This window comes from Mustela lutreola, chromosome 8 (genome assembly GCF_030435805.1).
Source record: "Mustela lutreola isolate mMusLut2 chromosome 8, mMusLut2.pri, whole genome shotgun sequence".
NCBI classification, from domain to species: domain Eukaryota; kingdom Metazoa; phylum Chordata; class Mammalia; order Carnivora; family Mustelidae; genus Mustela; species Mustela lutreola.
The window spans coordinates 72,646,144-72,667,497 of record NC_081297.1 but is presented as its reverse complement, the minus strand read 5'-3'; the positions used below and the strand labels follow the sequence as shown (position 1 = coordinate 72,667,497).

The window sequence follows — 21,354 nt, the reverse complement described above, 5'->3', positions numbered from 1 at the left end:
CTGAGTGAGCAGCACATCGGCCATTTTGCTTTTCTGAGAAACCAGTGGGTCACTTTTCAGTCTCACACACTCAGACACACACACACACACACACACACACACACACGCACACACATCCCCATTTTATCCTAGTACCACATACATCGTCAGAGAAAGCTGTCTAACTTGTTAGTTTGGTTCAAGCAGGAAATGAAAACTTCCGTAAGAACTGATGCAAGAAACTGCAGACCCTGTCATTCACGGTCCAGGTGTACTTTTCTTCCCTGTGCCGTCATAGATGATTTTAGGAGGACACTGAGAAGGCCTATGTCAGGAACTACTAACCAGTCACAATTCTAAAAAGAAAAAATTATCTTATTTTTTAAGGTTTTCTTTGAGAGAGAGGGAGAGAGCAGGAGCAGGAGGAAAGGGGAAGCAGGCTCCCCACTGAGCAGGGAGCCCAACTTGGGGCTCAGTCCCAGGACCCTGAGATCATGTGAGCTGAACGAAGGCAGATGCTAACCAACTGAGCCACCCAGGTGCCCCAAGAAAAAACTATCTTGTCATTTTTTGGAAAATTATCTTTTGTTCTCATTGGAAATTGCATGTTATATTATACACTGATTAGGCCCTGAAGATGTCATGAGGTATTAATAAGAACTACTTTTGATCATACAATATCAAGGGTGACAGATTTTTATCTCTGTGTTCTCTTCTCTTCTTCATCCGGTTCCCAGACTTTTATGAAGGCCCAGTATAGTCTGAATAAAAATATTTTCCCTTGATATAATTTTAATAACCTAATGCATATGTCTCTCTCATACATATTCATATGAAGACCACATAACCCCCAGAAAAATGGAACGTATGCTATGAATTGATTAGTACATCAAGTGACTGTATCCAATGCATACAAAAATGCGTGTTCTCCATGATCTTAAAAATGTTTTTTGAGTTAAAGACTTGTATATTTGGCAACCTATAACTCCTGCATACGGCTCTAGAAATCTTAAAAATATAAGACAGCAATGGCAAGCTGATAGTTAATTTTCATATACCCTAACATCTTTGAAAAATAGGAAAACCCTATCTTAGTTAATTTAATGTGTTATTGTTAATTTATTATGATATCTCCTTTATGTGCAAAACTCTTGAAATTTAAATCTTCCTTACAAGAAGAAAGAAATCTTAGATCATGTGAAAAGCAGGTGACTACCTCTTGTTAGAGAGTATCTCTCAAAAATTAATGCAAGGGTCATAAGAACAAAAATATACTATGGAATCTTGAGGAGCAGAGAGAGAGAGTATGTGTGTGTGTGTTGATACTCATAAGGAAGAGGGTGTTCCAACTTGGCTGTGAGATTTGAGCATATTACCAGGTTGCAGGTGGTAGAAATCTGATTCTCTGCCATTTAAAAGGAAATGAAGCAAGGAACTGTTTAAAGCCGAGACTTGAGACTTGCCATCCTACTATTCATATTAAATAGAGCTACCTAACGTCCTCTGAAGTATGAGATTTTTGTGGCACAAGAAAAATCAAATTTCACTTAGCATTCTACTAGAGACCCTTTTCGAATTATTCTTTACCCCTTTGAAATGTCCAAGTCACCCTGGGATCGCTATTTGTAAGCTACCACCGCGAGATGACATTTAAAACAAATGAAAGAGATATAGACAACATCCTCTCTAAATAAACAAAATCAACCTCGGCTTGAAAGCTGGTGTGGAAATGCTTGTTTTCTGTCCCACTCTTCTGTGCATATGGCATTCTGGAAATTATAAATTCTGTTTTACAGAACTACAATATTTATTACCAGAGGAAAATAGATTATTAATTACAGCCAAAGGCTGCTTTGATTAAATATACAATTAATTAGCTATGCTAAGCTCATCCATCCCAGAGCTCCTAATATTTTCAGCCCGATGCTTCTTCTAGTACTTTTAATTAAAATTGTTTTAAAAAGCCACAAGTTAGCTGCATGTGCACTTAAACTGAAGTTATCTCTTCAGTGTTTCACTGATTTCCGTATGCCATGTAATTAATCTTTAGTGATTAAATGTACATAAAATCATCGGAGATGCAAGGTAATTTGTGCAGACATGGAACAATGGAGAGCTTTTACTGGGACTTTGCAGGATTGTTTTCTCTGCTGAAAATTCTTTCAAAAGCATACAGATGTTAATTGTTTGAAGGAACTAAATTTATAAAAAAATTTGCCCTTCTTCCCCCACTCTTCTAAACAAAGGGAAATAAAGTCAACAGTATTAGTGTAGAAAAATGTTTGTGGCAATTTACATTTAAAAAATCTGATGACTCTATCTGCAGAGTTACATTCATTCTATTACTCTGTCTGATTTGCTTCCAGAAGGAGACATAGAGCCATGTGAAACAGTTTTCAGAAATTGTCCCCAAATACTATCAGCGGATTTTTCATGCATGGCTCAGCCCCAAAGCCTGGAATTGGTTCCCACTCTCCCTATGGCTTGGCAGCTATTTTGCAGAATTGCTTTCTGTCTGAATCACTTGTGATTGTGTCCAGTAAGATAAAATCTTGGGGAGAACCCAGGTGGTCTCCCCATCCCCCCTCCCAAGAGACTTCATTCATCACACCTCAGAGGCTGCTGAACAGTTGTGAGGCATTAACAACCTCCCAAGACACATGAACAAGGCTGGCCCTTGAACTGGGAATCTTTTTTTTCTTTCTTTCAAGATTTTATTTAAATTCAAGTTAGTTAACACATAGTGTAGTATTAGTTGCAAGAGCAGAGTTTAGTGATTCATCACCTGTGTTCATCACTGTAAAGCCCAGTAGTACGCATTACAAGTCTTGTCCTTAATGCCCATCACGCGGTTACCCTGTCCTCCACAACCACCACCCACAGTTTGTTCCCTATAGTTAAGAGTCTCTTATGGTTTCTTAAGGTAGTAGTTCAGTGCCAGAAAGACAGGGTCTTGAGTCACCTCCTTGTCTGAGCTTTACCTGATTCACTTACAGAAAAGAAGCAGAAACAGGATTCCTTTTATGAGTCTTAAGTGTCAAGAGCTATAAAAGGAATAGTGCTGGGGCGCCTGGGTGGCTCAGTGGTTAAGTGTCAGCCTTCAGCTTGGGTCATGGTCTCAGGGTCCTGGGATGGAGCCCTGCATCAGGCTCTCTGCTCAGCGGGGAGCCTGCTTCCCCCTCTCCTTGAGTCTGCCGCTCTGCCTACTTGTGATCTCTGTCTCTCCGTCAAATAAATAAATAAAATCTTTTCTTAAAAAAAAAAAAAAAAGGAAGTACTTATTCATCATTATGCATGTTGTTTATAGATTTTTTTTTTTTTTTGAAACTGAGGAGGTTGTTGGATGGCATCTTTTCTAGCCTATTCATTTTGCAGAAACATTTTTTCACATTCCACCTGGAGTTTTCTTGTCCAGCGACAAAATATAAGACAATTATCCATACTCACGAATGCCAACAGTTCATCTGCTACTTAATTTGAATCTTATGAACTGTTTGCTAAAAGACTATAGAAGAATAAATTTCCCACCAGTGTTTTGCCAGTTTTTAGAACTTTTATGCTAAAATTCCTATTGATGTTTAAAAAATAATTCATAGGAATTTATAGAAAAATCTTGGTCTTTTTTAAACTTAGTATTTAGCGTGATCTTGAATAAGTTGCTTAATCTGTTCAGGTTTAGTTTCTTTATCTATTGGATGAATATGATAGTATTTTTCCACCTCTAGTAGCAGATAGTGCTGAGTAGAGCATATGGTAAATAGTGAGCCCTTAACAAATTTTAATTACTGCTATGGTCCTTATTATTCATTTCAAGGTGCACTTGGAGACAACCACCAGTCAGTGAAAGTACTGGTGCCGATTCCACCTATTTGGTATAAAATAGCATCAGTTGCTATTTTAAATACATTTACTTCATCTTTTGCCTTAAGCAGCAATCTTCTCTGTTGTTAATATGGATCAAAATATTTCTCTTCAAAGCCTATAAATTTGAGGAAGTTGGAAGCATGGTGTTAGAAAGGTTATGGGCACAAGTTCAGGTGGCTTTATTTGCGGATGTAGACGCTTGCAAATTTCCCTGGGGACTCGGCCTTTTTTCTGTAGTTTCATGTCATTGACTGAGCTCAACAAGTGTCAGAATGAATTCAAATGGCAGAATTGATTGTTGAAAATGATTTAAACCTCCTGCTTCTCCTTGGTTGATGGCTTTGTTCAGATTTTGTCCTGTCCTTTCAAAGTGGTATAAAACACCTTTCATGTTCCAGGCACTAAGTTAGAGATGCTGATATTGAAAGAGACGGTTATATATCATGCAAGTTCTACTTTCTTGTGTTAATCCCTATCTTATAAAATTCCTATGTATTCACTTGGGTAAAATATCTTTCTAAGGTTATATTCCATACAAGGTTGTAAATGATTCAAGTGAAAGACCCTAGAAAATATACACTTGTTTGTGTATGAGTTTGTGAGTGTGTGTGTATGTGTGTGTGTGTGTGTGTGTGTGTGTGTGTGTTGTGTGTAGTAAAATAGTTGCCCATTTGGCTAGATGGGTACTAGCCAGAAAAAGTTTGGGAAAATTGGAAGAGGTAATTTTTGAGCTCTAAGATAATGACAGAAAATAAACGTCTGTAGGGGATAGGCGATATCTACTTGGAAAGCCTTTATGTCTTTCTACATAAAATGCAACTTCTACAGCTTGTATTTCCTTACGGTGCAGATTTAATTAATTGGAATAGAAACTGAGGCTAGGCTGTGCTATTGGATCTGCTAATCTGATAAGTCTCATTGGAATAGATATGATAGAAAGGATCAGAGCACTAGTTTACACCCCTGTCCTTCCTCTTCTAGTTGGACCATCCAGGCTGTCCCTGTCTTGATCTGGGCACTGATCATTTTTCCCAGTAACTTCCTAAATGGTTTCCCTACTTCCATTCTGTTATTCCTCAACACAACCTTCAGAATTATCTTCCCAAAACCTAAATGAGATCGTGCTGCTTTTCCAATGAAAGGAGTTGTTTAAAACAAATATTTTAGGAGTGCCTGGGTGGCTCGGTCAGTTAAGCATCTGTCTTCAGCTCAGGTCATGATCTCAGAGTACTGGGGTGGAGGTCATAATCTCAGAGTTCTGGGATCGAGCCCTACATTGGGCTCTCCGTTCAGCAGAGAGTCTGCTTTTGCCTCTCACTCTCCTTCTGGGTGCTCTTTTTCTCTCTCCCTCTCAAATAAATATTAAAAAATTAAATAATAAATTAAAAAAAAAACTTTACCATGGCCTATTGAGGACTGTGGGATTTGTGTCAGAGACTTCTTTCCCACTTCTTTGCCTGATGTTTATCCAAATCCCCCATTGTCACACCAAATATCTCTTTGGTTCCCAGAAGACTTGCTCTTCCATGTCTTTACCTAAGTTTCCTTTTCATTTCTCCTATCTTTGTAGCTTACAAAACTCTTCATCTTTAAAGACCCAACTCAAGTATCAAATCCCTATGCTTCTGGGCACAGTCGGCTCTTTGTGCCCCCACAGGACACTGTTAGTACCTTTGTGCCTGCTCTTCACAAGCTGGCTTAAAATCATCGATGTAGATGTTGTTTTTCCCTAACATGTTGTAAAGGGCGGGTGCCTTCCCTCGCTCAGACTGTTACACCTCAGCTTCTACAACTTTCAAACGGAGATAAAATCCTTACCTCACCTGACTGTTGCTGGGTGTGTCTGAAAACACATGAGCCAAGTGTTTCCCCTGGTTCCTGGCGCTTTACGAATGCTCACTGGGTGCTAACTGATACTATTATTGTTGTCGCTGCCAGAACTCTAAGCACAGGTGTTAACTTGGATCCCCAGAGAATCACCGAATCTCCATCACTCAAGCTTTCCTCAGGAAGGAAGCATGGCTCAACATCATAGCACTCTGTCAGCTGCCTTAGCTGTATATTTCTTTGATCCTGTCCATGACTCTGCATGGGGTATTAGCATCTCCTCTTCCAGATGAAGAGACTGAGGCTCAGAGAGTTTCAATAACTTCCTCAGAATGACACAGCTAATACTGAAAACTGTGGAGACCTCATTTCCGAAAGCTCCCTGCATCATGTTCTTTGGTACTACAACTTTAACAGATGGGTGGGGCTTATGAGGAGGGCTCGCCATTGTACGCCCCTCAATGTATACAATAGATTCAAGTAAATGGAATAATATGGAGCACTGGGCTGCCTCGTGGGGGTGGGAGTGAAAAGAAAGCAGTTTGTTTGTAAACACGAATAACTTTAATGACAAATACAATCACATGTGTTTTAACATGGATTTTGATTGAGGAATATATGAAAATTTAGCACGTGTTTATTGAGTATCAATCATGTGCCAAGCATGTTTTTGGGCTTTTAACTTAGGCACTCAAGAAAACTGTCAGTTTCTAGTCACGCACAATGTTTTTCTGCATGGAAACATTTAAATAGGGATCGCTTATATAGATAGGGTACAGAAAAACTCTGGTGAAGATGCTGTTGGCATCTTTGATGTTCTTCTGACAGATGCCATGTTACAAGTCCCTTATTAGTAACTATGTGGAACACGTTTATTATTCCTTTAACTTAACAGGTAGTTATTTGGGGCATTTATTTGGTGTCTTGCTAGTGTGACAGACACAAGGTTATATTCTTTTTCTTTTTTTGAAGATTTTATTTATTTATTTGACAGATCACAAGTAGGCAGAGGCAGGCAGAGAGAGAGAGAGGGAAGCAGGCTCCCTGCTAAGCAGAGAGCCCAATGTGGGGCTCGATCCCAGGACCCTGAGATCATGATAGAGATCACAAGTAGGCAGTGAGACAGGCAGGGGAAGGGGAGAAGCAGGCTCCCTGCTGAGCAGAGAGCCCAATGTGGGGCTCGATCCCAGGACCCTGAGATCATGACCTGAGCCGAAGGAAGAAACTTAACCCACTGAGCCACCAGGGTGCCCCAAGGTTATATTCTTGATATCCATATAACAAAAAAATGGGACCAAGAGCTCTTGTCCAAGGGCTAAGAGCACATTTCCTCTTTTTCAGTGGACATAAAAGATGAATTGCTCCAAGTCCTCACTTACTGATGCTGTTTATAGTAATTTTTAAAAGAAAATCTGGGTCATTTAATTACAATGAAGTTTTATTTCCCAATGAAATAATTTGAGTTCATTTCAAAAGTATTTGCCCTATATATGCCTTATGTCTTTACACCCTTAGGCCCATTACAGAAAATTTCGTGTCTGCATGAGAATTTCTCATTAAGTTGAACATACTTGGATCCAATGTGTCAAAACTCAATGGATAGGTTTATTAATAATCAGCTACATCAGCTTAGTATTATCTTAGGAAGTAAAAGGTCAGTAAGTAGTTGTTATCCTACCATTTTATCAGTGGACTCTCCCCCAAAGACTTCAAGTCATTATTCACTGCTTATAGAGTCACTTGAGATATAAAAAGTCTTTTTATAGTAATGAAAGAGCTCCCACAATTAGCCAGAAGGCAGCCATCTATCTTTTTAAATAGCTCAGCTTGGAGGAGAACAGGATTTCAGGTGATATTTGGTAGATGAATTGTTATGACAATGATAAAGTTGGTGATACCAATCTGTGCTTTTTGCTGTAGGGGTGTGTGTGTCTGTGTGTGTCTGTGTATGCACATACACAAGGAAAAAAGACATTCAGCGCAGAGCGGGAATTTATTTCTCTAAAGATATGCAAATCCAGAAACAAACTCTGTGTCCGACAATTCCTTATAATTATTTTTAACTCTAAGTGATGATAACATGAATCTGTTTTTAACTAATAACAAACACAACAAAATTTTGTAACATTCATTTCAACATAATTTCAGGCTTATCAAAAAGCTGCAAGAATGGTATAAAGAATTCTCAAATAGCATTCATCTAGATTCCTCAAAATTTAATATTCCATTCCATTTGGTTTAGATTCATCCTCTCCCTTCCCCCACCCCTCACCCTCTCACTTTCAAGAAGTCCTCACGGTTAACGTCTCCAGCAACAGACAAATCCATATTACTTGCTTCCTGCTGGGATAGACTGAGGAAGACACAATACCACTTCTAGATATTCTTGCCAGAAAATACAAAACCTGAATGTAATGAAGGAGAAATACAAAGACCAACTGAGGGAGATTCTGTGAAATAAGCATGCACATCAAATATGTGAATACTTTAGATTTGCTCTGTGAGCTCAATGAAAGTTGTATTTTTGTACTCCCTTAAAAATGCTACTTCTGCTAAATCCAAGACACCAGAAATTCTATTTTTGATGCAACTAATTTTGATAGTGAACTTAATTTGCAAAGATGTTAAGTTTTAGCTTTTGCTTTATTTTTGTTTAAATCAGACAGGTTATGTCTAGTTGTATCAGGCAGGGTCCCAGAAGGAACTGGAAGGCACACTTGAAGGATTTAATGGAAGTGAGTTTAATAAGGGAGCAAATTCTAGGAGGTGTGAGCAGAGTTAGGAAAAAGAATTTAGGGAATCGCCATAGAAAGAGAAGTCCTTACTGCCCATAGACCTGAAAGTGGAAAGTAGGCGAGGGATGTGAACAGAACCTAGCAAGATTTGGTGTCCTGAAAGCCAAGGGAGAGGAGCCTGAATAAAGACACAGAGTACTAACTCTCTTACCTTAACCAATCCAAGCAAAATACATGAAGCAGGGAACCTAGTGATGCCATATACAGTGGTCCATGTCCCAGAGCCCTGAGCTGGGCAGAGAAAAGTAGACTGTGCATCTGATGGATAGACCAAGAACCCCCAGTTCATGTACCAAACAGCAGATACCTCCATTTCTTTCATTAACACGAGGGAAAATAAATGTATTTATAAAGCGGTCAATAAACTTATGTTGTATAGACTTCCAATTTATATCCTTCAGTAAGAATCAAAACATATCATGACCGGTTCTTTAATAACAGGAACAATTTATATAAAAAACCACTTCCAAATGGGAAAGCTCAGAAGAGAAGAATGTGGCAGGGAGCCTCAGGAAAGAAACAGAAAATATGAAAAAGGGACACAAAAAATGAAACAAAGAAAAGATAATCAAGGGAAAAAGCAATATGAATGATGCCTCCCCAGGATTTCCTATAACCAAAATTATAAGTTCCTATAACCAAAATTATAAGAATAGTTCTGATAAATTCACAAAGAATGGGTCTGTAATATTTTAATAAGAAAGGCTGGAGCCGAGTCCTACTTACACCTCACCATCAAAGTGTGCTGCGAAAGGGGTCAGGAAGTAGCATACTGTCCTGCTGTAGGGACCTCAGTGTCACAGTCAATTAATTAAATGTAACAACAGGCTTTCTAGATATCTCCTTGGGTTACTGGGGGTCTGCTGTTCATTACTATTATATAAATAAGCATTTTTAATACAGTCAGTTTCTTAGGTTGTAAATGCGTATCCTGTCACACAAATGTTAATCAAGGGCAAATCCCACAGTGTCATGAGTTCTATAGGTTAGGCAACAGTCTTTATTGGGAAAATGTCCAATTCAGGAGTGAACAGCCCAGGAGTCATGCGGGGGTCCGAAACGGCTGGACTTGTGTTAGGTCTGTATTCCAGTGCAAGGATCCCTACCCACTGTGGTTTTCTCCTCTTTGGGGAGCATTGTTAGGAAGGAAACAGAATACAAGAGGTTCAGAATGTCTGGGTTAGAAGTTAGTGACTTCCATTTGGCTGGGAAACCAGTTGCCCGGCCCTGGGGGATGTTGGAACCCACGGGAAGCTGTCACACCCCCATACACCGGGAAAATGAAGCCACCGGTCCCTCATAGTCCCAATAAGCCAAGAGAAGCCCAGAATCACTTTTTGAATAAATCTGCTTATTACATCAGATGTGATAATTACATATTTATTCTCTTCCCAAAATCCAGTAATAGTACTTTCAAAACAGAACAGTGTACTACCAGACTTTTGGTATAATGCCATCTAACATATCTTGTATTCTTCTAAATTATCACAAACCCACAAATGATTATTTTGTTCATGAGTAACATTTTAAAATGTCAAAATTTATTTTAGTCAATATCTTGCTAGGTTTTCTTCATATAGTTTTGACAATTCTTACTCTGTGTGTTCTTTTCACTATAAATATTTTTTATACTGTGCTATGCTTAATTTATAGGACAGATGTCCTCACAGAAGCAAACATACCAAAGTTTAGAAAAACATTATATGATTCAGTTCCTTAAAACTGATTGAACAATTACATATGACAAATGCTTTAATGACTATAGGGTTTGGATTATTTTAAATTTCTTCCATACCCAACATTTTAGCAGTAATTTAAATATTGTTTCCTCCTTATATAAAATGTTACTAGAACATGTTTTTATAACACCTCCCTAATTATCAGGTGGAGCATTTGATCAGCATTCTCATAGGGACTTTAGTCAAAATTAACTCCACATTTATTTGTGAAGGGGGAAGATCTTATAAACTGGTATGCCAACCAGAATTATACTGCTTGGCTCTGAGGATCCAAATGTAGACCACAGTGACTAGAGATGGTGACACTGTATTATATTATTGGAATTTGCTAAGGGAGTAGAACTTAAATATTCTCACCAAAAAAACTAATTAATCAGTACATGAAATGATGGATGTGTTAATTAACTAGATGGTTGGAATTCTTTAATGATATATACATCTATCAAATGAACAATGGACATGTTAAATATCTTATAATTTTCCTTGTCATCTACATCTCGATAAAGCTGACCATTAACAACCGGATGAATGAATGAAGAAAGGAAGCAATAAAATTTTTGTAAACAGAAACAAGCAATATTCCCGGGCTTTATACTTCTTCTCAAATTGAAATTGGGTTATATAAATTGTACATAATGTTAGGTATTCTATGCTTCCTCTGTTGAGTAGTCCTGTATGTATTTTCCCATGAAAGGCACAGATGCATAAAAAGGCCTGATTTTTCATAAGAGGAAACAGAGATTTGGAAGTTCTCATCATTCCCAAACAGCTGACTCTGGAAATGGCAACACGCTAGGGTGACTTGGTTATTCACGCACTTGTTTGCACTTCAAAAGGAAAAAAAGAAAAGCCTGTTTGTTTTCTGATACTCAAGAAAATTTTGCATGTGGCTGGATTTGGAGAAATAATCAAAGTAGCACAGCTCATATCCAAGCTGAGGCCACCAGTCACTCTGGGGAGGTTACTGACAAGTGGCCCAGACTTTGCAGTTTATCCAAAAGGGTAGATTGTTCGTTAGACAGAAGCCTCATCAAACATTGGCGTGATATGGTTTACATATGAAAAGCTATATTCTTTACTTAACATTCACAAGTTGCTTATGGATTAATTAGCCCATCTGCCACAACAAATGTGTTCACACTTCTTCTGCATCAATTGCTGAAAAGCCACTACTTTTCTCCTATCCCCTTATCCTTATCAATATAATGGAAAATAACTTATTAGAAACAAGACACTTATTTTTTCATCTCTGTATATTTTTCAACTTAAGTGCTGGGGTATGAGGGAAGCCTTCCCAGAGGATGGCTTCTCACCATCAGTGTCTCCTTTAGTCATCAGTCCTCCGTTTGCTAGTTCCTCTGAATGTCTTCCGGCTGCTGCAAGTTTGACGTGATTACGGCTACTCCTTCCACTGGCTTCCAGTCACAAATGTAGTTGTTATGAGGATAGTCTTTCTACCCTGGAACTTTTATCATTGGCATCTTCTTTCCTTCCTGGTGTTTTGGCCAATTCTGCTAACCCTTTCAAGGTATAATGCTCTGGATTCTCATTTATCTCAACTCAGGTGGTTCAATCACCTTTGGAGTCCAGTCATCCCATTGTGTGACTGCTAGCCCCTGGTCAGATAGGGATCACGTGCATCTTTGCAGTTCTATTCTAGTTGCTGCCCTCCAGTTGCTTGGTAGAGGCAGACCGAACCTATTTTGAACACTTATCAACGTGCCAGATGTTATGGTAACAGAGGGTATTATCTTGTAGACGTTTTGTGTTTATTATGACACCCTAACTTCTCACCTGTGCCTTTCACCAACAGCTTCATGAAGTCTCTTTCTCTATGCCATGCTTTAATCAGATCGCCAGCGTTTTTGAAACCCTTCTGCATGAAAACTTCAAACTCAAGCCCCGCAATGCGTATTTCTCTTTTAATTTTCAAATTACTTCTCTTCCCATCAGTTTTGTTCCCAACTCTTCTTAGGCAGTTTTTCCTCTTGAAAATCAGCTTTCCTATTGTTCTTCTGGCATTTTCCCCCCTCCTTTTACTAGGCACCCAGAACACTTGTGATCTGCACCCATGACTACCTACATTCGGTGGGACACCTTTAACAGAGGGCTTCTCCATCTCCTGTCTCATTTCACAAAACATATAAAAATTGTAGCAGTTCGTACAAAAGCAAGGTTGAGACAGGGAAGGAGGGATGGGCAGGAGAGGAAGCAAGGAAAGGAGAGAGAGAGAATATGATGGAAAATAAATATAATGATAAGGATAAGGCACCATGAATACCAGATACCATGTTGGTTTAGAGTCTGGCCACTTGGGAAAAATGAGGTTTGGCTATTAATTTATTTGTTCATTTATTACAAACTTTTTTCTATGGGATTAAAACCTCAGATAGTCTCCCAGTGTTCTTCTTCCTGACTGTAACTGATGATAACTGAGCAAAGCAACTGCCAGAGAACCCCAATTAAGCTATTCTTTTTTGTTATTGTGAAAGGCGTAATTTATAAAATGGTGACCTTTGGGGAGGCTAACAGTATGTTGATGAACTTCAAGTGAAGTGAAAAAAAAAAGTGTTTAGTATCATCAGTGCTTACATTTTCTAAGGGATCACATGGGAGAGTAGAGCCTTTAAAGGTCATAGACTTCTTTACTTTGAGAGATATTAAATAGCTTATGAAAATAGAGGTCAGCTGCATGATAACTGGAAGAAAAGAGCATTCCCAATGGGGAAGTAAGATATTAGAGATTTTATTGACTGTCCTTTTGTAAGATTGTATTTGATGGTCCTTAAAGCAAAAAATGAAATTTACATATAAATGCTATAATTGTAAATGAATGAATGTACGGGTCTTAGAATCAATAGCTATTGATCTTGCTGTGAGAACGCTAATACTGTCTGCATATAGTGAACATTATAATAAGAACTAATTATTTCACAGCCTAAAATACTCTTTGGTAATCTTTATGTTTCTGCAGAAATTGTTATACGTTTCTGGATTTTGCAGAAATAATCACTAATCAGTGAGGAACTCACTTTTTAAAAATTACTCTTGCTTTGAAAATCACAAAAACAAGTAAGAAACAAAGGAATACCAAGACTACATTGTAGGCAAGGCGCTGAGCCACCTTGAGAAAGAAATAGGATAATGGCATTAGTCTGTCCACTACATAATGACACAAAATTTATGCATTAGAAGGATTTAATGTGTGACTGGAAGACACCCTAGCCACAAATTGTTTTTCTCTTTACCTTCAGATATTGTTTGAAGTCCTTCAAAAAGGGCACTGTCTTCTTTCATTCTACCCTATTAGGGGTTACTTTAAATGTAAGACTTATAGATTATGACCAAGATTTCTTTTCAGGGTGAGAAGGATGTAAGACTTTGCAGGACTGGATATTCACTAAACTCAAGGGACACCATAAAGCAGAAGCCTGGAGACAAAGGGCAGTTTCTCCCTACCCCATAGATTCTACTACTGGATCATCTTCTACAACCCTGGAGTTCTTAAATACTGACCACAGTGTGATACATAAAGAATGAGACCAGGCAAGACGAGAGGCTAGATTTTAGGTTTTGTTTCTCCATTCTTGGATTTCACTTACCATCTGCTGATTACATATCCCCAAGAGAGAAAGTGGTGGCCTCGGCCCAAAGTACCCTAGACCAATAGCTCAAGGAATGAATGACTATGTCCACTGATGTCCCTTGTTCACATACTCCCACATGCCCAAGGTTATCCAGACATTCCAAGGTTGTACCAATACCAAGGCAGCAATAATTGTCAACTTTAGTCCATAGAGAAAAGAATCAGAGTGAGAATGTAAAGATTCATGAGTGTGTGCACACTGGTAGGTAACCATTTGTATTGTCTACTGAAGTTTCTTACTAGTGATCCAAGAACTGTACTGGGACATATTTTGCTGGTGAGGAGACTTAATTGCTCAATTTTTGAAGGCACATTAACTCTTTCAGGGTCCATTGAGTAAATTGGGTCCTCCAGGTCATTAAGCCTGTCTCGACATGACATGATGATTTCTACCTGGCATTGTATCATTTACCCCCAAATACCCCACACTTGCTCTGAGCACGTTCATATTCTTTGTCTACTCAGGGAGGGAGAATGTGCTCATTTGGATGTCAGCCACTGCTCTCTGACTGCAACTCAGTGACTTTCTTTGCTTCTTCTTAAGTCACCCAGGGATCCCTAAGGATTTGCTATTATCAGAGCCTCCCCAACAGGCAGATGGCTTCATTGTCTAGAAAGAGTGTCATTTCAGGGGTTTTAAGCACAGTATTGTGCCCATAAGTATCTTTTCCTATTTGCAAAAACCAACATTATTGATTCATCTAGGGTGAAGATATTTCAGGATGCTGTAGGCCTTTATTAAAACAACTTCCACAGTGGACTCTGTCATCAGGACTGGTTTTAGGGAAATAAACTGACAGCAATGCGAGAGCAGTCTGTCCTGCCACTGGAAAGGGTGTTTAGAAAATTGTGCAGGTGTCTGGAGTGCCGCAAAGGCGGGAGCACAGCACTGGCTCTTGGTAATTAGGCATGGGAGAGTCTCACAAAAAAAATGATTTTTCTCTCCCAAATGCCAGTAGTTGGCCCTGCTGGGAAGCAGTGACAGAGAGCAAAGGCATACATTCCCTCTCTCTCTGTTATGTCCAGGGCTACTTTGGAGAGTCGTAAATTGGTATAAATTAAAACAGGCAAGGATCCAAAGGAACAGAGTATATTCAGAGATGTTTTAGAGCAGTGCGCCCTTCATGTGCGTGTAAATCAGCTGGGATCCTGTTCAGACTCAGCAGGCCTGGGTTGGGTCAGGGATTCTGCATTTCTAGTAATCTCTTATGCTCATGCTTATGTTGCTGGTCCACAGACCACACTTTGAACAGCCAAGATTTACAATAAAATGTATGGTAATATGGTCTTGACTTTATGACAATAACGTGGTCTTGGATTTAAAAACAATTAATATGAAAGAAACTGGACAATACCCACAAAATCAGATATCAAGCCAGTCAAACTTTGATTAAATATTGAAAATTCCACAAAGAGATGGATAGAACATTTTTTTAAAAAGACGTACTTAACATTTCTACCTATCTGAAGGTTTGGGTGAACATTCTCTGAGGCCGATGTGTGATTCAAATTTTTTAATCTTTACTAATGATCCTGACAGTATCCTTCCAAATGAACCAAGAAGCAGTTGTTTTCCTAATCTTCCTCACTTCCGAGTATTGGTGAAGAGTTCAGTAAATGTCCGTGTCCAATTAAATAATGCTTTATAAACTGCGTATGAGAGCGGGTGTTTAAACTTAGCCTCCCACCTTTTCTTTCTTTTTTTTTTTTTTAGACTTTAATTTTTTATTTTTTATAAACATATATTTTTATCCTCCCACCTTTTCTTAATCTAGGATGACAGCCTCTCTGTTCTTTCCTCTGCGATGAGCAATGTCCTTGTATCTTCACAGGTCAATGGGAAGGATCTCTCAAAAGCCACCCATGAAGAGGCAGTGGAAGCTTTTCGAAATGCCAAGGAGCCCATTGTGGTCCAGGTGCTAAGACGAACACCTCTCAGTAAACCAGCCTATGGAACGGCCCCAGCAGTGCAGCTCATGGACGCTAGCACTCAGACAGACATCACCTTCGAGCACATCATGGCTCTGGCAAAACTTCGGCCACCTACCCCTCCAGTGCCAGACATCTGTCCTTTCCTGCTCTCAGACAGGTATTTTTTTTTTCCTGTCATTTTCCCCAAAGCCCTATTTGTTTTCATTCAGCATTCCAAGTAGGTGTTGGAGAGAATCAGTCACACTAGCAAGCTGACCATTTTAGAGACAGGCTCTCAGTTCTCTTTGGAAAACGTCTCCATCGTGTCTATATCCAATTAAATCCCAGCTGACCCTGTGAGTGACTTTCCCTGACCCACACAGTTGCTTCACGTAAGGAATCATGCTTGCTGCGGAGCAATGAACAATTCTGGCTCTGATTAGTTCATCTTCATATTTCCAGCCATCAAAAACCTCATGCGACTCATGAGTACCGGTCAGGGAAATAGCTTTTCTCACCAAAGCTGCCAAAAACCTTATTAAGACTGACACAAAGTGGCGTGTTGGCACTCTGTTCTCCTCTGTGGGTCGCCTCTCTCTCTTTCCCTCTTGCTTTTCTCTTCTTTAAAGGAAAAGCTAGGAAATTAATTTAATTAAAGTGCAATTCTCCAAAGAAAGCAATTACCCAATATATTGAGATGTCAACAAAAGATTCTGACTGTCAGTGAGTAAGTATACGGGCTGTGAAATCAGAATCTATTAAAGGAATATCTTTCCCCAATTTTTTACCTCATTTAAAGACAGGTCGAGAGATTTTATTCAAATAATCTTACTTGTACAGTCTTATTTTATGAGGAAGTATGTTTTGCCCCATACATTTTGCTCTGTGCGCTATGCAGCAAATATTCAAACATTAGAGAGTTTGATTTATAAGAACAATGGTCTCTTGAGGCTGCATTTTCATTGCCTACTGCAGTCCATTCTGCACTCTGTAAAACACAGATCTGATCACTTCCCTGCCCTTTAGTGGCTTCTGTTAGGTTTGTGTCAGTGGTCCACAGGTGTGCGTTAGAATCACCTGGGAATTTTAAAAAGGCGTATCAATGCAATGCCTGAATCCTACCTCAGACCAATCAAAAAGGAGTTTTTAGAGTGAGCCCCAAGCACCAAATCTTTCTACCGAAATCTCCCTAGGCAATTTTAAGGTACAGTCATGTTTTGGAAGCCACTCCTTGAAACTTCAAGTTCCAGGAGGGCAAGAATGCTGTTTATCTTGCTTCGTACTCCATCCAAGCAACCACTACTTATCAAATAGCCCCCTTTATCCGGCACTGGAAGTAGGTGCTGGGCATGTAACTGGGAATGAAAATAAAGTCACCACCTACCTTCTAGAGGAGGAGAAAAAGAATACACTGGCAAACAAAGACTGAATATTGATAAGTGCTCCCTGACGCAGAGGAAACCTCCAATTAACACTCTCTTGAACGAATAACAGCTAACATTTATTAACTAATTTGGCATGTTTTTGGTAACATTACAAGTGGTCTACATTTATGAACCCACTTAGTCCTCACAACAGTCTTTAGAGGGAGTGCATTGTACTATTACCATCACAGATGAGGGAAGATGTTAAGTAATTTGGCAGAGGTCACATTGGAAGGAAGTGCTAGGGCCGGGCTTCTGAGCCTAAGAGGTCCGACGCCACTACCGACTCTCTAAACAGATACCCTATGTCACTCTCCGTAAGTCCTGCAGACCTTAGCGAAAAGGCAACCTCTTCTAGCAAACTTCCTAGAACTGCAGTAGGGACATCCCCCCTCCCATCTGCTCTCATATTTCCCCTGAAATCTCACATTTCACATTTGACATTCCCACCTTTCTGCTCTACCCTGTGCACAAGGCAAGGACTGGATTTGGTGTACCTACAGATTTCTAGCCCTCGGCAGAGGACCTCTCATCTGGTAAACAATAAATGTTTATTGAATGAATAAGGTGTTCCTTGTGGCAGGGCTCCCTTCTAACCAACTGAAAGACAAGAGAAACCCATTAGTTTTCCAAAGCAGCAAGCTTAATGGTTTACCAGCCCAAATGGGTTTTCAGAGCCAGTCTAAATTTAAGCAAGGACGGTTTGCCTGTTAGACCAGCAAGCAAAATGTTCCATGTACCGCTTTTGCTGTTGGGGTTCACGTTGATTAGCCCTATGTGGAGATGACAGCCATAGAGAGCAGTGAGAAGAGATGGTAGAATGTTGATATTGAGGGTGTGAGGACCCCAGGGTGCGTCTCTTGTGCACCTTTGGGCTAAAGATAAGGATACGGTTTATACTACTAACCAGTTTTTCGGTAATGTCCACCCTGGTGGAGCTTGGAGATCGCATCTGCCACCAGCTTGCTTAATTGCACTGAGTCATTTTCACTAACTTCTAGAAATAGAGATGCCCTCCTGTCCTTTGCCTTTAAACTATACTTGACCTTCACATGGTCTAAAGTATAGGATCTATATCATAGCATATAGCAATTTTAAAGCACTTCTATAAATGACTTACAACATTTTTCTGAAGTGAGATAAATAAAATTTATGTACAATGCTCCAGGTCCCCCTCATTTCCTTTAATCCTCTCTGAATTTTTGGAAGGGATTATGAAACCCTGTGGCTTATAGGAATTTCGAGCGAGGTGTCACCATGAATGCTGATTAATATTTGTGCACGGGTACTCTATCAAGGAGGGAAAAAGGTGGGTTGTGAGGGAGAACAAGGAAGCAGGTCTTAAGGATTGAGGGCAAGGCAAGTATGTTTTACAATCTGAAAAATGGGTGCTTTTGAAATCAGATTTCAAAAAACAGTTTGGAGCTGTGCATTAGGAAATGGGTAGTACTTCATTATAAAAACCCCTCTTTGGGTAGACTGTGGTCTCAGAAGCCACATACCCAGGTACGGAGCAATTCACATTTGGTGGAATGGAAGCAGGCCAGGGAGTATCCCGCACCATGGCTCGTCAGAGATTTCACATCAGACTCTTTGGAGTGCAGTTCTGGCTATGGGCTCTTCCTCTTAGTATTCTCTCAGAAAATCAAATTGACAGACCCCATGGAGTGGAGAGAGAAAGCAATCGCTTTTTGCGAGCTTCTAGCTCACTCAAAGCCTGGATTGCTACACGTCTTATGGCAAAGCAGAGAAAACAAGTGAAATTCTAAAATCAGTTTTAATCTTGAAAACAACCCTTTTGATCAATTTCTGTCATCTCGCTACATTCCCCACAGCTGCCACTCTCTTCATCCAATGGAGCATGAGTTTTATGAGGACAATGAGTATCTTTCCAGCTTGCCTGCTGATGCAGACAGAGCAGAGGACTTTGAATATGAGGTAAGATCATTTTCACACCACTTCACGTTTCTTCGTGAAGTTATGGTTGAGGGGTTTTGCACAACAAGAAAAATTTAACTATTACTGTGAGAAATATTTTGTCTATTACATATTGAGGGTAAGTTCTTTTACCTATTGTTTGTTTGGGCTGTTTGTGTCTAGTATTTTAAATATACTGGAAAACATTTTTATAATATAAGCTTGAAAATAATTTGCTTGCATTTTTGTTGATTTTCATACATAGTATTACGGCAGCCACATTTTTTTTTCTTTTTACTGTCATGAGGTAATTTCCAAGTAGAGTTTGAAAAAAAATTATATTTAAAATCAAGATTGTACTTCTGTTTTCATTCATTGGTATTTTGATTTTAGTTGACAAACTAAATTGTTTTATATTAGGTATATTTTCTTTCACTTATTCAACATTCTCTTTATTTGTGACTCAAGTATATGCCATAAAAAGTAGTTTCACTGACTTTCTAGAAAGAGGAATGGTCTAATGCCCTTTTATTATTTAGCCTTAACACCATATACAGTAGAGTACCTAGACTGTGATATACAATAATTCCAAAAGCCCATTGATTAATTATTTAAAAGCTTTCACAAAAGTTAAAGGATTTATCCTAATCTTTCCTCTTCTGCTGCCGTCTATAAATCTTTGAAAGGTTTCAGACCACTCTGACATTTGGAAATAAAGTAGATTGGGAAGGTAAAGAAGCTTTGGTAAACAGGTAGAGAACCCATGATTATCTGCCCTTTTAATGCTTTAGATGATGTCATACAAGTTCAGCAAAATGTTCTTTTCCGTTTTACAACCTGGAAATCCTGAAATCTCTTCCCTTAGGAGGATCTGAAATCAAATAAGGCCGATTCCATGAAGCTCACCCAAAGCAAATAGACGTTTATTTGAAATCTTCGCCCCGCAAAAGTCATTGCTGGGGATTACCAAAATCATTTGTGTGATGATACCTAGCATCTGAGTAGATGGTTTCAGCTTTGTTATTGTTCCTACTAATTTTTCATCCCTTTTCCATTAAGTTGATTGAAAAGTTTTATTTTATAAATCTATTCAAGGACGGGTATGCACTGAAATATCCATTAAGTTTTGTCTTCTCATGAAAAACAAATTACAAAATTGAGTCACTTACCCAAATAATTCAAGATTAAATGATGTTTTCCTTTCAGATAATGAATACTTTGGGTTTAGGGACTGGATTTACCTAGCTCACTTCAGCTTTTTCTTTAGTTTGTGCCTTCAAGCTTTATTAAAAATAAATCTGTATTCGGAGGGAGGGCATGGAAGAAAAACTTGCTTAGGCTAGCAGGTTAACAGTAAAAATTATGAAATTAATTAACATATCATTGAATATTCCAGTGCAGACAGATTTCCTTACCTTTCTGTAGGGCTTACTGTAGCTGAAGCACATCCTCTTTTTTGAACAATATAAATCCCTAATAGATGCCAGCCTCAGTATGATGACAGTGGTAAATGCTCAGACAGGTCCTCTGTAGCCTGTAATCTCAACTAATCACAGCATCATAGTCATTAATTTGCTGTCAGCTGTGATTCTCTTGCCGAAGGCATCTTTTTGAGTGATTGAAATAAGAATGTTCCTGTGAAATTTAAATAAGGAAGACATTACTGTGACAGGCTTCAATCACGAGAAAGGATGCATTGAAAGCATGGTACATGGTTAAACAGAGGGGCGGAGGTATGGGGGAATATCCCAAGGATCATTTACCAGGTTTCGGAGAGAATAATGGTTCTACCTAGCACTCCTCAGTCTGTCCTGGTTAGGAGGCAGAGTGGCACGCATCATCCCTCATGGCTGTGTGAGATTAGATGGTAAAATCTAGTCCCCGGCTGTCAGCCTTGCTGATGATTGTGGATGCCACATTAAGTGAGGAGACGTTGAAATCACAGCCCCGTCTTCTGCCCTGTTATACTTAGACGCACACCAGTCAAGTGCCTCTGTGACCAGCTAAGATGACCCCAGCTCCCTCAGAGCTCTGAGGATGCAGTGGTCTAGCCCTTTCCAGGACTGCTTCTGTGCCTCTTAGAGAACATTACAGGAAACAGGTCTAATGGCCAAAGAGAGAACTTCATCTCAAAAAAAGATAAGATATTTCTCCTCAACCTAGACACGAACGCACATCAACAGGCTGTCGAAGAAGTTGAGGAAGGTTTCCTTTCCATCTGCTCCTATTGGTTTCTACCTTCAGTGTTAATG

At 39.2% G+C, this 21,354-nt stretch overlaps 1 protein-coding gene across 3 annotated transcripts in view; it reads left to right on the top strand.

Moving 5' to 3' along the window:
• Positions 1-21,354, top strand: part of PDZRN4 (PDZ domain containing ring finger 4) — a 349,032-nt gene that overhangs the window by 268,894 nt on the left and 58,784 nt on the right. For all 3 annotated transcript variants that reach the window (XM_059185636.1, XM_059185637.1, XM_059185638.1), the window contains 2 exons: positions 15,683-15,939; positions 19,021-19,123. In XM_059185636.1, the coding sequence (XP_059041619.1) occupies positions 15,683-15,939; positions 19,021-19,123 (360 nt within the window). The remainder of the gene's footprint in view (positions 1-15,682; positions 15,940-19,020; positions 19,124-21,354) is intronic.